Source organism: Phocoena sinus, chromosome 16 (assembly GCF_008692025.1).
Source record: "Phocoena sinus isolate mPhoSin1 chromosome 16, mPhoSin1.pri, whole genome shotgun sequence".
NCBI classification, from domain to species: Eukaryota; Metazoa; Chordata; class Mammalia; order Artiodactyla; family Phocoenidae; genus Phocoena; species Phocoena sinus.
In genome coordinates this window covers 22,822,344-22,836,331 of record NC_045778.1, presented here as the reverse complement: position 1 = coordinate 22,836,331, position 13,988 = coordinate 22,822,344, and the positions used below count along the sequence as shown (strand labels likewise).

At 52.3% G+C, this 13,988-nt stretch overlaps 1 protein-coding gene and 1 long non-coding RNA gene across 2 annotated transcripts in view; one reads left to right on the top strand and one right to left on the bottom strand.

The window, feature by feature from the left end:
• Positions 1-3,907, bottom strand: part of LOC116741916 — a 36,261-nt gene extending 32,354 nt beyond the window's left edge. The window contains exon 1 of the long non-coding RNA XR_004346307.1: positions 3,851-3,907. This is a non-coding gene — a long non-coding RNA (uncharacterized LOC116741916). The remainder of the gene's footprint in view (positions 1-3,850) is intronic.
• A 131-nt stretch (positions 3,908-4,038) lies between these two features.
• Positions 4,039-10,769, top strand: PRF1 (perforin 1). Its single transcript, XM_032609297.1, has 3 exons — positions 4,039-4,177; positions 5,626-6,168; positions 7,099-10,769. The coding sequence occupies exons 2-3, from the start codon at positions 5,630-5,632 to the stop codon at positions 8,225-8,227; spliced, it is 1,668 nt and encodes a 555-aa protein (XP_032465188.1). The 5' UTR covers positions 4,039-4,177; positions 5,626-5,629; the 3' UTR covers positions 8,228-10,769.
• Positions 10,770-13,988: the final 3,219 nt, after the last annotated feature.

Sequence of the window (13,988 nt, the reverse complement as noted above, 5' to 3'; positions counted from 1 at the left end):
ATAAATACAGAGAACAAATTGGCAGGGGTTGGGGGTCAGTGAGATGGGTGAAGGAGGCCAAAAGGTACAGACTTCCAGCCACAAATAAGTCATGGGGATGTAATCTACAGCATGGTGACTACAGTTAATCATACTGTATTGCATATCTGAAAGCTGTTAAGAGAATAGATCTTTGAAGTTCTCACTACAAGTGAAAAAAAAGATTTTGTAACTAAGTAAGGTGATGGATGTTAACTAGACTTTTTGTAGTAATAATTTCACAATATATACAAACATCAAATTGTTATGTTGTACACCAGAAACTAATAATAATGTTATACGTCAGTTATACATCAGTTCAAAAAAGAAGAGTGAAAGTTAATGAACTAAGGATTCATCTCAAGACATTAGAAAAAGAACAATAGAAGAAACCCAAAGAATACAGGAAAAAGGAAGGAAATAAAAATATAAGAATGAAATGAAAAAAATGGAAAATAATGATACAATGTAGAGGATGAATAAAGCCAAGAGCAGATTCTTTGAGAAAAGTAACAAAACTACATAAAAATCTTTAACAAGAATGATTTGGAAAAAAGAGAAAAACCATAATAAAAATGATAATCTAAAAAAGGGGTATCACTACTGATTAAGAAAAAAAAACTTTTAAGAGAAAGAGAGACTGTTGTAAATAACTTCATGACCACAAGTGTGAAATTTTACAGACAAGAAGGTTTCCTAGAAAAATGTAACTTGCCAAAACCGATACCAGAAAAACAGCTGGAGGAGAACCTGAACAGAGCTACTGAAGGCACGGACCCTGCAGTTACAAATCTACCCAACTACAAAAACTGAGCCTTCTACAAACTCTGCCACAGCAGGGAGAAAGTGGAAAAACTCTTCAACTTATTTCATGTGACTGAAGGTGATAACTCAAGAATAACTATGGATAACTCATTTGAGGGGCGAGGAAGAATCCCAAAGTTTCACAAATCTGTAAAGAAAAGGGAACAAAGAATGATCACAGGACGAAGGGAACAACGCCTGGGACTGCATTTTGGATCTCTAAAATATGCACAGTAAAAGTACAATCTAAACACAGGATTTGTTAAAGGACCTCCTTCCTTTCATTACAGTTCGTGTTTGCAGCAGGTAGAGTTTATATAAGTAGATGTCCTCAGGATCAGTATCCTTCTCATGCATTCTGTGTAGAGTATCCATGGAGCTTTTCTGTCAAGAGTAAACATTTTGTAACCTCAAAAAAATATATATCAAAACTATATCCACGTGCATAAGAATGAAGGTGGACCCCTTTCCATACACAATATAAACGCCAAGTAGATCACAGGCCTAAATGTAAGAGCTATCTATAAGGCTCTTAGAAGAAAATATAGGGTTTTTCATGACCTTGGGTTAAGCAAAGACTTTTAGATAGGACACTAAAAGTATAACCAACAAAAGAAAAAAATAGATAAATTGGGCTTCATCAAAATTAACATCATTCATGCTTCGAAGGACACCATCAAGTGAGTGAAAAAACAACTCAGAGAATAGGAGAAAATATTTGCAAATCATATACCTGATAAGGGTCTAGAATCTGAAATAAAGAACTATTATAAATCAATAAGAAGAAGACAAATAACCCAATTCAAAAATGGGCAAAGGACTCAAATAGACATTGCTCCAAAAAAGATATACAAGTGACCAATAAGCAAATGAAAAGATGCTCAACATCATTAGCCACTGGGGAATCAAATCAAAACCACAATGAGACAACACTTCACACACATAAGAATGGCTATAATCAAAAAGTCAGATAATAACAAGGATGCGGAGAACTTGGAACCTTCACGCACTTGCTGGTGGCAATGTAAAACGAGGCAGCCACGTAGGAAGACAGTTCCTAAAGAGTTACTGTAGACCCACCAATTCCACTCCTACATATAGATCCAAGAGAAATGAAAACATATGTACACACAAAGAATTTGTACACAAATGTTCATAGCAGCATTATTCACAATAGCCAGAAAGTGAAAACAACCAAAATGTCCATCAACTGATAAATGGATAAACAAATGTGGTATGTCCATACAATGGAATATTATTCAGCCATAGAAGGAATACAGTATTGATACATACTACAGCTTGGATGAACCTTGACAATATTATGTTACTTGGAATAAGCCAGATACAAAAAGTCACATCTTGTATGATTCAATTAACAGGAAAATCCATAGAGACAGAAAGTAGATTGGCGTCGGGGGAAGGAGCAGTGACTGCTAACGGGTACCCGGTTTCTTTGCGGGAGTGATGAAAACGTTCTAAAACTGATTGTGGTGCTGGTTGCACAACTCTGCGAATATACTAAAACCCACTGAACTGTACACTTTAAACGGGTGAATTGTGTGCTATGTGAATTATGTCTCAACAAAGTTGTTAATAATAAACCCTACAGACGGTGTCGGAAAATTGCATCTTACGTCTCTGCGGAAAAACTGTGATGAAAACACATTTCAAGTGCTAAGTTTCAGTCGGAGAGGACAGCTGTCATCAGCTACACAGGCCAAAATCAGTAGTTGTAAACTTCAACGTCATCACTGCTCTTTCACGGACCACCCCCCACCAGCATCTCTTGGACATTCGCCACTTCATACGCCGAGTGAAAACTACTAAATGCACATTTCAGCATTAGGATCCTTAGCAATCCCAAAGTCCTCCCTTTGGTTTTACAGATGAGGAAACGAACCTAGAAAGGGGTTAAAACTGTACTGCCAAGAGTCACAAAGCAAGTTTGCATCGAAGCTGGGATTAGAACCTGTCTCCCCTACCTCACCTTTCTCTTCCTACAGATTTTCTGCAGGGTTCCACGCCCCTCAAACTGGTCTTCTGAGCACGGTCCAAACCAAACTCCTCACAGCCTGGATATCTGACTTAGGCCGCGGGCGGGAGCTAGAAGGGGGTCAGGAGGCCGCAAATTCTAGGACAGGGAGGGGGACATTGTGGGGAGGAGATGGGGCTGGGTTTCGAGAAGACAGTTTAAACCCCAGTTCCCGTAAGAGCAGGGGACACAGTGGGGGACATAAACTCAAGGGATGAGCCATCCCATGGTGTCACATGTGGTCTGAGGCCTGTGGCTACTTCTTCCTGTCGCTAACGTGGTTAGAGGGCGAACTCACAAGAACAGTTCCCCACTTACCCAACTATCTCCACCTCAGACCAGTATGACTTTGCCCCCCGAGAAGTTGTCCTGTGAGTCACTCAACCCATGGAAACCTCATGTAAGACAAAGGTTGGAGAAGGCCCCAGGCCTCTGGCCTCACCCAAGTCTCGATTCCCCGCAGTGTCGCACAGCTGCCCGCCCACCTGCACTATGGGGTCAATCACAGACCAGGGCTAGGGAGGAGGCTGGAGACCGGCACGGCCACTGGTTCCCCTCACAAAGTGAGGAACAGGAGACCCTGTCCTGAGGTCTGCGTTTGGGGCCCAGAACTGGCCTGGGCTGGGGTGCAGGTGTGGGCAGGAAGTGGGCAAGCAGGTGTGAACAACATTTATTTTCTCCCCACTGCCCCGGGAGGAGGGAATGGTCACGTGCTTTAACACTCACAGAGGGCCAGGCACTGTTCTGAGCACTTCACACGTAGAAACTCCCCAGTTCTTCACAACCCATGGGGTTGAGATGAGGAAACTGAGGCACAGAGCGGCTAAAGAAGCTGATCAGGCCACCCAGTTAGTGCGCACCCGAGCTGGCCCAAATCCAGGCAGACTGGCTTCCCGAGAAGCAGGGAAGCTGTCCCTGCTGGCCCGTCATCAGCACCAGAGCTGAATCTCAAAGCTCTCAGCCCGCTGCGTTCTTGCTCCACCCACTAAACCTCACCTGTTGGCCCCGGGGTTCCCATGCCCCAGGCGGCTCTGCTTGGCAGATGAGCCTCTGGCCCTCTCGGCTTGCTTCCTGAGGGCTGTCAGCAGGCCGGATGAGAAGGTGAGGGCAGGGTGGGTGCTGGTGGGCGGGGCAGAGCAAAGGGGACCCATAACTAGAGCTGGGGGGCGGGGCAGGAAGCAGAAGTGATGTGAACTGTGGCCTGCGTGATGAGCTGTGATGAGCTGTGAACTGTGGCGTGGGGGGCTGCACCACCATTTCAGGAGCCTCCCGTGGGGAGAGAGGGTGTCTCTCTCGTAGGAGCATCTCAACACAGGACTCCAGGTAGGGAGGAAGCAGGGGGTCAGGGCGGCTGGGAGCCTCTGAGTGGACAGAGGGGCACAAGAGCAGGGCTGCTCTGTCTGGGGAAGAGGCTGATGGAGGAGGAAATGCTGTAGCCCATGAGGCAAAAGACTTGGGTCCAGACTGTGCCGTGTCACTAACTCGCTGGGCAGCCTCATGCCCACCCTGGGCTTCAGTTTTCTCTTATACAAAATGAAGAGGTTGGAGTACACAGTCTTTAAGGCCCCTTCAAATGCTGACAATTAAAACTAAGAAAGCTGGAAACGGGCTCCCCGGGAAATAACATGACGAGGGTCAGGATGGAGACTGAGTTCTTTAGACTAAGGTTATGAACTATGCTGGCTGCCTAAGCAAGATGATCGGAGGGCCTTCAGCAGACTCCCCTTCTCCTATTTACCTCCCTGGGGCCTGCCATTTTTGCCTAGAATTCCACCATTCAAGCCACTCCTTTAGGTAAGGCACGGAAGGTTCCAGCTGGGATACAGGGTAAGTTCCTGCTCTCCGTAATCCCCCGGGGCCTCAGACAAGCTGCTGTCCGTCCCTGGCAGGTGCCAGAGTGGAGAGGCCTCTGAGGAGCTCAATCTGGACGGGGTAGAGGGAGGAGATTCCAGATCATAAGCAGGCCCAGTGAAGCTTCAGAGCCGCCTCAAAGTGAGGAAGAACCTTTCAGCTAAGCACTGTCCGAGAGTCGGCAGTAGGCAGCTTGCAGACGCGGCCAGAATCCCGAGGAGCGTGGCAGGGAATGCCAAAGGGGAGACGAGCGAACCGAACGGCCCCTCCCCACACAGGATCTAGGGGCACAGGCGCATAGGCTGCTTTTGTTCTAGAATTCAGGCTGATGTTCTTCCATGAGCTCAGAGAGAGGGCCCCAAAGGGGAAATGGGGAGAATGAGGGTGATGTCCAACCTCATTTCTTTTCTAATTCTGTTAAGGGCTTAATGGGGGTGGGGGGAGATAATGAGAGAGGTGAGGTGGGGAAAGAAAGCATGGCTTGTCCTTGGGTCCACAATAATACCTCTCCAGAATCCAGGCTTCCCTAGAGTTCCCAGATTCCCCAGATTCCTCCCCAAATCTTCTATGGCTACTCTCCGTCCCCTCCTCTGCACGCAGAGCCCCCTCTCCACCAGCAGTAGCTGTGGTCCTGGGGACAAAACCATCCATCTGGATTCCCATTTGGACTTAAATAGTGAAATCCTAGCAAGGGTCTCCTCCTGGCTGTGTGACCTTGGGCAAGTCCACTCCCCTCTTTGGGTCCATCTGTACAATGTAGGGGGTGGACCAGGTTTGTAAAGGCCATGCCAGCTCTGACATCCAATGACTTAGGAGATATCTCATTCCCTCCCCATCCCATAAGGCCTGATAAGCTCCAGTTGGAGGGGTTGGCCCTCCTCCATGCCCCTGCCCACAGCTTCTGCCCTCTGTCTCCGCAGCTCCATGGCCTCCCGAGCGCTCCTCCCCAGCGTCCTCCTCCTGCTTCTGCCCGCACCCACCCCTGCCCCCTGCTACACGGCCGCACGCTCTGAGTGCCGGCGCAACCTCAAGTTCGTGCCCGGCTCCTGGCTGGCAGGGGAGGGCGTGGATGTGACCAGCCTCCGGCGCTCAGGCTCCTTCCCGGTGGACACACAGCGCTTCCTGCGGCCCGACGGCACCTGCACCCTCTGCCGCAACGCCCTGCAGCAGGGCGCCGTCCAGCGACTGCCCCTGGCGCTCACCGACTGGCGCGCCCAGGGCTTGGGCTGCAACCGCAAAGTGGTCAAGGGTGAGGGTCGCTCCACCGAGGAGGTGGCTGGGGCGGCGGCCAACAGCATCCGTAACGACTGGAAGGTGGGGCTGGACATGACTCCCAAGCCCAGCAGCAACGTGCACGTGACCATGGCGGGCTCACACTCCCGGGAAGCCAACTTCGCGGCCCAGAAGACTCACCAGGACCAGTACCGCTTCAGCCTGGACTCAGTGGAGTGTCGCTTCTACAGGTGAGCGCCGGGGTGGGGGGAGTGGAGGGTGGACGGGACTTGGAAAAGGCGTAGGAAACTCGGTGTGGTCTGGGAGCCCTGGAATGGCAGCGTGGGGAGCTGGAGGCCGCTTCCGCCAGGAGGAGATGGCAGTCTTGGTTCTCACGTAACCCCTTCCCTGAGGCCCTGATCTGGAAGAACCCAGGGAGAGAACAGGTGGAGGGCAAGCCAGCAAGGCTATGCTCAGAGCCCCAGGTGGTGCCAGTCTGGTCTACTGAGCACCCAACCGCCACTTCCCTGGGCTAGCTTCCTGTGGGCAGGAGGCCTGGCTGGGGCCCTCCTATCCCTGGGCCTCTTTCATCCGTTCAAGCGCTCTTCACTTCTGCCTTGCCAAGCTCTGTGCTAAGAACTCGGGCTACAGGTTGAACAAGAGCAGCCATGCCCTGAGCCCTCAGGGACCTACTCACCCTAAGAAATGCATGGGACCCAGAGTCACCCACCCTGACTTCTCTCACGGGAGGCCATGTTTCCCACACAGTGAGGCAGGGCGCTCCTGCCTGCGTGGCCAGAGTTGTCAGGAGCCCAGGTATACAAGGCCCAACCCGGGGGACAGACAGACAAAGGCCACAGGACTAGGTTCCAAAGCCAGAGAGATACCATCGGTGTCACACCATCACTTGTAAAATTAGAAAAGAAAAAGAAAAGAAAAAACTTTTTTTGAAAAACAGAGACAAAAATACCTATACGAAGTCCCTAGGTCACCAAGGGGCAACGGGCAGGGGGGGTTTCCCTGCTGGCTTGGTGGTTCAGAGCTTGAGCTTTGGAGCCAGGCCACCTGGGTCCAAGTCCTAGTTCCGCCATTTAATGGGAGCTTGGGCAATCTCACAGGAGTTATTCAGGGGAAAACACTACCCACCACTGGGTCCACCTGATGTTTTTCTCTCCCCTCAGTTTCCACCTGGTGCACACTCCCCCACTGCACCCTGAGTTCAAGAGGGCCCTCAAGTCCCTTCCCCCCCACTTCAACATCTCCACCGAGCTTCACTACCGGAGGCTCATCTCCAGCTATGGCACCCACTTCATCCGGTCCATGGAGCTGGGCGGCCGCATCTCGGCCCTCACCGCCCTGCGCACCTGCGAGCTGGCCCTGGAAGGGCTCACGGCCCAGGAGGTTGAGGACTGCCTGGCCGTCGAGGCCGAGGTCAGCATAAGAAGCCACGCCAGTGCCTCGTTGGCATTCAAGGCGTGTGAGGAGAAGAAGAAACAGCACAAGATGGGGACCTCCTTCCACCAGGCCTACCGGGAACGCTGTTCTGATGTTGTTGGCGGCCACCACACGTCCATGCATGACCTGCTGTTCGGGAACCAGGCCAGCCCCGAGCAGTTCTCAGCCTGGGTGACCTCGTTGCAGGACAGCCCCGGCCTGGTGGACTACACGCTAGAGCCTCTCCACGTGCTCCTGGACAGCCATGACCCGCGGCGGGAGGCGCTCAGGCAGGCTGTGAGCACGTACGTGACGGACAGGGCACGCTGGAGGGACTGCAGCCGCCCGTGCCCCCCGGGGCAGCGCAAGAACCCTAAGGACCCGTGCCAGTGCCTGTGCCATGGCTCGGCGGCCACCAACCAGGACTGCTGTCCCAGGAAGAGGGGCCTGGCCCGCCTGGAGGTCATGAACTTCGTGGCGACGGGTCTGTGGGGAGACTGGACCACTGCCACGGACGCCTACCTGAAGGTCTTCTTCGGCGGCCAGGAGCTGAGGACCGACACAGTGCAGAACAATAACGACCCCAGGTGGATGACACGGCTGGACTTCGGGGATGTGGTCCTGACCACAGGGGGCCCCCTGAGGGTGCAGGTCTGGGATGCAGACTATGGCTGGGACGATGACCTTCTCGGTACCTGTGACCAGACTCCAAAGTCTGGCTCACACGAGGTGAAGTGCCACCTGAAGCATGGTCACCTGAGATTCTCCTACCACGCTAAGTGCTTGCCTCACCTGGCAGGGGGGACATGCCTGGAGTATGCCCCCCAAGGGCTTCTGGGGGAGCCTCCAGGAAACCGGAGTGGGCCAGTGTGGTGAGAGCAGTGGGCCCTGAGAGGACCAGTGTGCCGAATTGGAGGGGTCTCACGAAGGGACCCAGAGGACCTATCTCCATATCCCCATTAGACAGTTGGAAAACTGAGGCTTTTTTTTTTTCAGTGAGGTGGCTGAATTTACAGGCCAGCCCTGAGTCACCCTGTCCAAACTACCTTAGCTCTTCGATATTCTCAAGCCCCAGAAATGAGCTGGAGTTGGGCCACTGCTACACAGGTCCCAGCTCAGGTCAGGAGCCAGGCAGAAGGCCAGGAGGCTGTTCCCACCAGGCTGCCTGGTGTCATTTGTACCATTCCCTTACAGCCCCTCTTCTAGCGTGGTGAATTCTTCATCATATTAGATCTAACCCCTTTGGCCCCAGCTGCTCTGTTTGCTCTGCTTCCTTTGCCCACCAAGCTTTGCCTCTCAGACAAATCCAGAGCTCTTTTGACCTGTCTCATTGTGTACACAGCCTGACAGAGGACCAATAAATGTGATGTGACGGTGAGCGTGATGGTGTTGGTTGTGACAGAGGAGAGGATGGAGACCAAACACAGCCTTGGAGATAAACTCCTACATTAGCAACCCTACCCAACAGAACGGGTGGTTGACCCCAGAGGTAGGCAAATAATGTAAATAAACTATTTTTCCACTTTGGCTGGAAATGGGGGGACCCAAAATATTTTACTTTCCTCATAACTCTCTGATTTGAGTAACAGCGGCATAAACAGTGATCAATGCCAATGGGCATTCAGCTCTGAGCCGAGAAACAAGAGGGAATGGTGAGGATTCTGGTGAACCAAAGGGCACGTCTTATCCAGGGAGGGGGTGGGGGATGGACAGCTCTGCACCAGCCAAACATTCCCAGGCAGGAGTGTGAGCCCGGTGCTGCCAGGTTTTCTAATTTCTTAAAGTAACCAGAAATCCCAGCGTGCCTTATAAGTGTTGGCAATTCATTTCACTTTGTAAAAATAAACCTATATGGGCAAGCACAGTACAAACCAAAGAGGACATGTATGCAGGCCATGACTGATCCGGAGCAACCAGTTTGGAAACTCTAATTTCGGCAGAACCCATCTGGCAGACTAACAGCTCTCCCCTGCCCCACAGTTCGAGGAGAGACGGCAGTGGTTTCAACCAGGCAGCGTCTGAGGGCTTCCTGGGCTTGGCATGCAGGAATCCCCAGAGCCTCAGGCTGTGATATAAAGTGAACTGGTCCTTGTTTCATGTGCCTGGGACACAGGCCTCAGAACACAGGCCCATGGGGTGGGTGGCAAGATTCAGGGTAGCCTCCTAGACCTGGTAGGATTCGGCTGTGAAGGGCCGTTGTCCATGGGGTTCAGAGTTGCTGATACAGCCCTCCTGACTCTCTTTGAAACTCCCCACAAATTAAGCCCTTTGAGGTCCGCGTGGACCCATAGGCTCAAAAGCCCAGCAGTGACATTGCACTGACCCTGAATCCCCAAGTTGGGCGGGGGGATTGCCAAGCTCTGGAAGCCTGGTTGAAACCACCGTTCTTACACCTTTCCCTTCACAGCCACGTGCACAAACGAGAGCACAAGAGAAATCACGGAGCTTCATGCTGTCTGCTGCACTTATTGAAAATAAACACGGGTATGGGCCATACCCTCAAGGAAAGCAGGGCCAGGGCAGGCCCGGCTCCGGAAACAACTCTGGCAAGAGAAGGCAGGCTTGTTCTAGTCCCCACGTGGTCAGTGACCTCCAGCAAGCCTCCCTGAGCCTCGGTTTCCCCAAAAGGACAATCCGTGTTTTACTCCCTTCCCAGGCTGTTTGGAAGGGGGCCATGAGCCTTTCTAGAAGGTCAGTGCTATAGAAGCAGTCCTGGAAGTTCATCTGCTTAACCCTCCTGGTTTTCCATTTAAGGAAACTGAGGCTCAGAAGGGATTTGACCGTGGCTGCCGAGGTTAGTGGCCGAGCCAGGTCTCCGTGAGTCGTGGGCACTCCACTCTGAGCACAGCTCTGGAGAGACCAGTGGGACCCCGACAGGAGGGCCCTTGGGGGAAATGGGTGGTATTACCGAGGAAAAGGAATGGCTGATGTTGAGGGGCAGCTATGGAGCTCTCAGCCCTAATGAGGTATTTTCATTGACATTTCGCTGACATTTCGTCACACTTGGGGCCCCTTGTTTGTTCGGGATGTTCCCTGCTGTGCCAGGTGACTTCCATCTGCCCTCAGGTCTCATCCGTACCCTGCCCCACCCAGCTCTGGCCCGGAGGCTGGCCGATCTGAGCCCGCCTGTCAGTGAGCATGATATGGGAGGAAGGGAGAAGGGGAGAGCACAGTTACAGGCCATGGACTCCCCTCAGTGCCTCTCAGTGAGGTGGCCTTGGGTTGACTGTGTCCCTGTATCACTGCTCCTCTCTGGGAAGTCTCTGCATGTCTCTCTCTTTCTGGGTTCCAGCCACTGCTCCCTCCTCTCATCCCTTCGGACCTAGGGATGGTAACCGCTTCACCACTACTAATCCCGAGCTATTGTACTACCCCTTCTGCTTCTCTACAGCCCCCTACACCTTTGTAAACAGGCTCTTTATAAAAATAAATAAATAAAAACCCTCCTCAAATTACCATAATTTGAATATGCCATTTAGGCTGTGGTCTCAATGTTCGTGTCTCCCCACAATTCATATATTGAAATAGTAATCCCCAGGGTGATTGTGTTAGGAGGTGAGGCCTTTGAAGGTGATTAGGTCATGAGGGTGGTGCCCTCATAATGTAGGTTACTGCCCTTATAAAAGAGGCCCCAGAGAGATCCCTGGTCCCTTCCCCTATGTGAGGACACAGTGAGAAAATGCCTTCTATGAACCAGAAAGCAGGCCCACTGAATCTGCCAGCACCTTGATCTTGGACTTCCAGCCTCTAGAACTATAAGAAATAAATTTCTGTTGTTTAAAAACCACGCATTTTGGGGCTTCCCTGGTGGCGCAGTGGTTGAGAGTCCACCTGCTAATGCAGGGGACACGGGTTTGTGCCCCGGTCCGGGAGGATCCCACATGCCGCGGAGCGGCTGGGCCCGTGAGCCATGGCCGCTGAGCCTGCGCGTCCGGAGCCTGTGCTCCGCAATGGGAGAGGCCACAGCAGTGAGAGGCCCACGTACTGCAAAAACAAAACAAAACAAAACAAAAAAGAGCCACCCAGTTTGGAGTATTTTGTTATAGCAGCCTGAACAGATTAGGACAGCTTCCTATAGGGGTGCTGATGACACAGCACCAATGAGTCTGGTGGGAAGCAGAGCCACCTCCCCTCAGAAGCTGAAAATGCCCTATTCTTGCTTCTCCAACCTCCCCTGCAACTAGGAAATGACATGTGACTGGACCTGCCAGTCAGATGCAGCTGCCCAGGCACGGGGTCCCTTCAGAAGCTGAGGCTGAGACCAGATTAGAGTACAGGTAATTATGTTGGAAGCGACCCCAGGAAGCCCACTAGGGGAGAGGGGAAGTAGGCCAGGGGAGGGAGGGTGACCCATAAAAGGGTCTTTATCCAGCAAGTCACCATATGGGCAACCAGAGCCAATGAAGAGTTATCCCAGCTGGGATGGAGGGAGCTGGGCATCCATACAGCACTTCCCATGCGTCACTGGTTAGGGCGGAATTATTTTTCTACTTATTTCATCCAGACTTGGCTTCCATTTCTGGCAACTAATAACGCTGGTGATGACACCATTCCATCTTTCCCGTTGCTGCTTCAACACCCCCATCCCCTTTCCCAACCATCCTCCCACCCCACCCTGGCGGGCCCTGTCCTTAGAGCCACCATTCAATTGCCCCCAGCACTTCCCTCCCCAGGGCATGGAGCACAGAAGGGCAGGGACCTTTCATGGGTTCCATCATTCACCGATGGTTACTGATCACCTTCTGTCAACCAGGTCCTGGTGCCAGTGAACAAGCCATGCAGAGCATCTGTCTTCTTGTGGCCTGTGTCTGATGGGAAGATGATGTGGGCCCGGAGGAGATTCAGGGAGCAGGGTGGCACTCAGGCTGTGGGCTGGGCTGGATTGCTTGTTTTTTCCTCTCTCTCTCTCTCCCCGCCCAAGTGATCTCTTCCAAGACTTCGGGCTGGGGTTGACAACAGCCCGGTTTTTGTTTTTTAAGCAGTTGCCACAGCTCCTTCATCTCCCTTCAAACACACTTCGTGGTCTCCGAGGTGTGGCCCCCAGCTGCTGTGGCGGCAGCATCAGTGTCTCTGACATGTGTGAGCGTTGGAGGATCTGCTGGAGGACAGCAGTCTGGGGGCGTAGAGAGCCTGGGGGGAGGTGCAGGGGGCCCCTTGCAGCTTTGATAGGCTGTGAGTCCTCTCTGCAGTGATCTTTGTTCCCCCACATCCGTCACCAAGGCCAGCCAGTTCAGCCTCTTCTGCTCATAACCACAGCCTCTCTGGCCCAGGCCATCAACATCTCTTGGTTGGACGAGTCTTCCTGTGGCCTCCTCACTGATCACTAGGCTCCTATCTCCCCCTCACTGTCCCTCCTACTCACAGCCACAGTGGTGCTGGCACCCTCCCCGTACCCCCTCAGCCCCGCTCCATGCTGGCCCTCCATCTCTGCCTGAGGGTCCCACGGGGAGGCCAGAAGTACTGGGGAACAGTGTCCATGCCCGACCCAGCCCAGAAGAGCCCTCAACCGATGGCTAATGGGAAGTGGTGTATAAATAGCCCAGCTCCCTCCGCCTGGGCGGTGGGGGGTAACTCTGAGGGGCATATTCTGCAGTGGCTCCCAGAGTTTCCCAACAGGGTTAAGCTCCAGTACCCACAATGGTGACCTGCTTGACCCCAAGTGCTCTCTTGGCTGTCTCCCTTCCCTGTCTCAATTCCCCACTTCCCTACTGGTATTATCTGGAATCACCTCCCACATAAACTACCTGTTTGCAAATGCCTGTCTTGAGGTCTGTCTCTGGGGAAACCAGCTAAGATGCACATCTGACCACATCATTGCCTCGCTTGAAACTCTTCATTGGTTCCTTGTGGCTCTTGGGATACAGTCCAAAGCCCCTAGTGTGATTCACACGCTGACCTCACTCTCAACTCTGCCTTTCCCGTCCCCTACCCCGCCCACCGCCCAAGCCCTGCCTCACTGAGCATGTTCATTGCTCTGTTGGCCACGCTCTCTCTAGCTCTTCACATGTGCTGCCTCCTCTTTCTGGAAGTTTTCTCCTCTACCCGGACTAAGTCCTCCTCGGCTTTCAGGCTTCAGCTTCAAAGGTGGCTTCCTCTGGGAAGTCTTCCCTGGCTCGCAGGTCTAGGTCATGGCCCCCCGTACCCTGCTCCCACAGTCCTCATTATTTCCCCATCACAGTGCCATGAGGCCAAGGGCCATTTCTATCTTGTTCACAGTTGAATCAACTAGTCCAGCACCCAACATAAGTTTGATCCTTGAAAAATATTGGATGGGTGATTAGATGGATAAATGAATGAATGAATAAAACCTACCAAAGAATCTTCCAGCCTCTGCTTGAGCTCTCCCAGAGACAGAGAACTCATTACCTCCAAAGGTAGCTGTTCTACACAGAAGGAAGAAGGTTCTAACCATGAACCATCATGTGACACAGAAACCGACCTCTTTATAACGTCCAGTCCTGTCGTGGATCGGGGATTCTGTGTCTAGATCTCTGGTTCTGACTTGGTTGGGGTGAAGCACCACTAAGCCGATTCCAGTCCAGGCAATGGCTGTCCCTCACTCCTCTTTGTGTGAAGGAGCCACGGAAGGGCCACACACTGCCTGGGTCAAGGTGGACATAGGACTGGGTCAGCCACC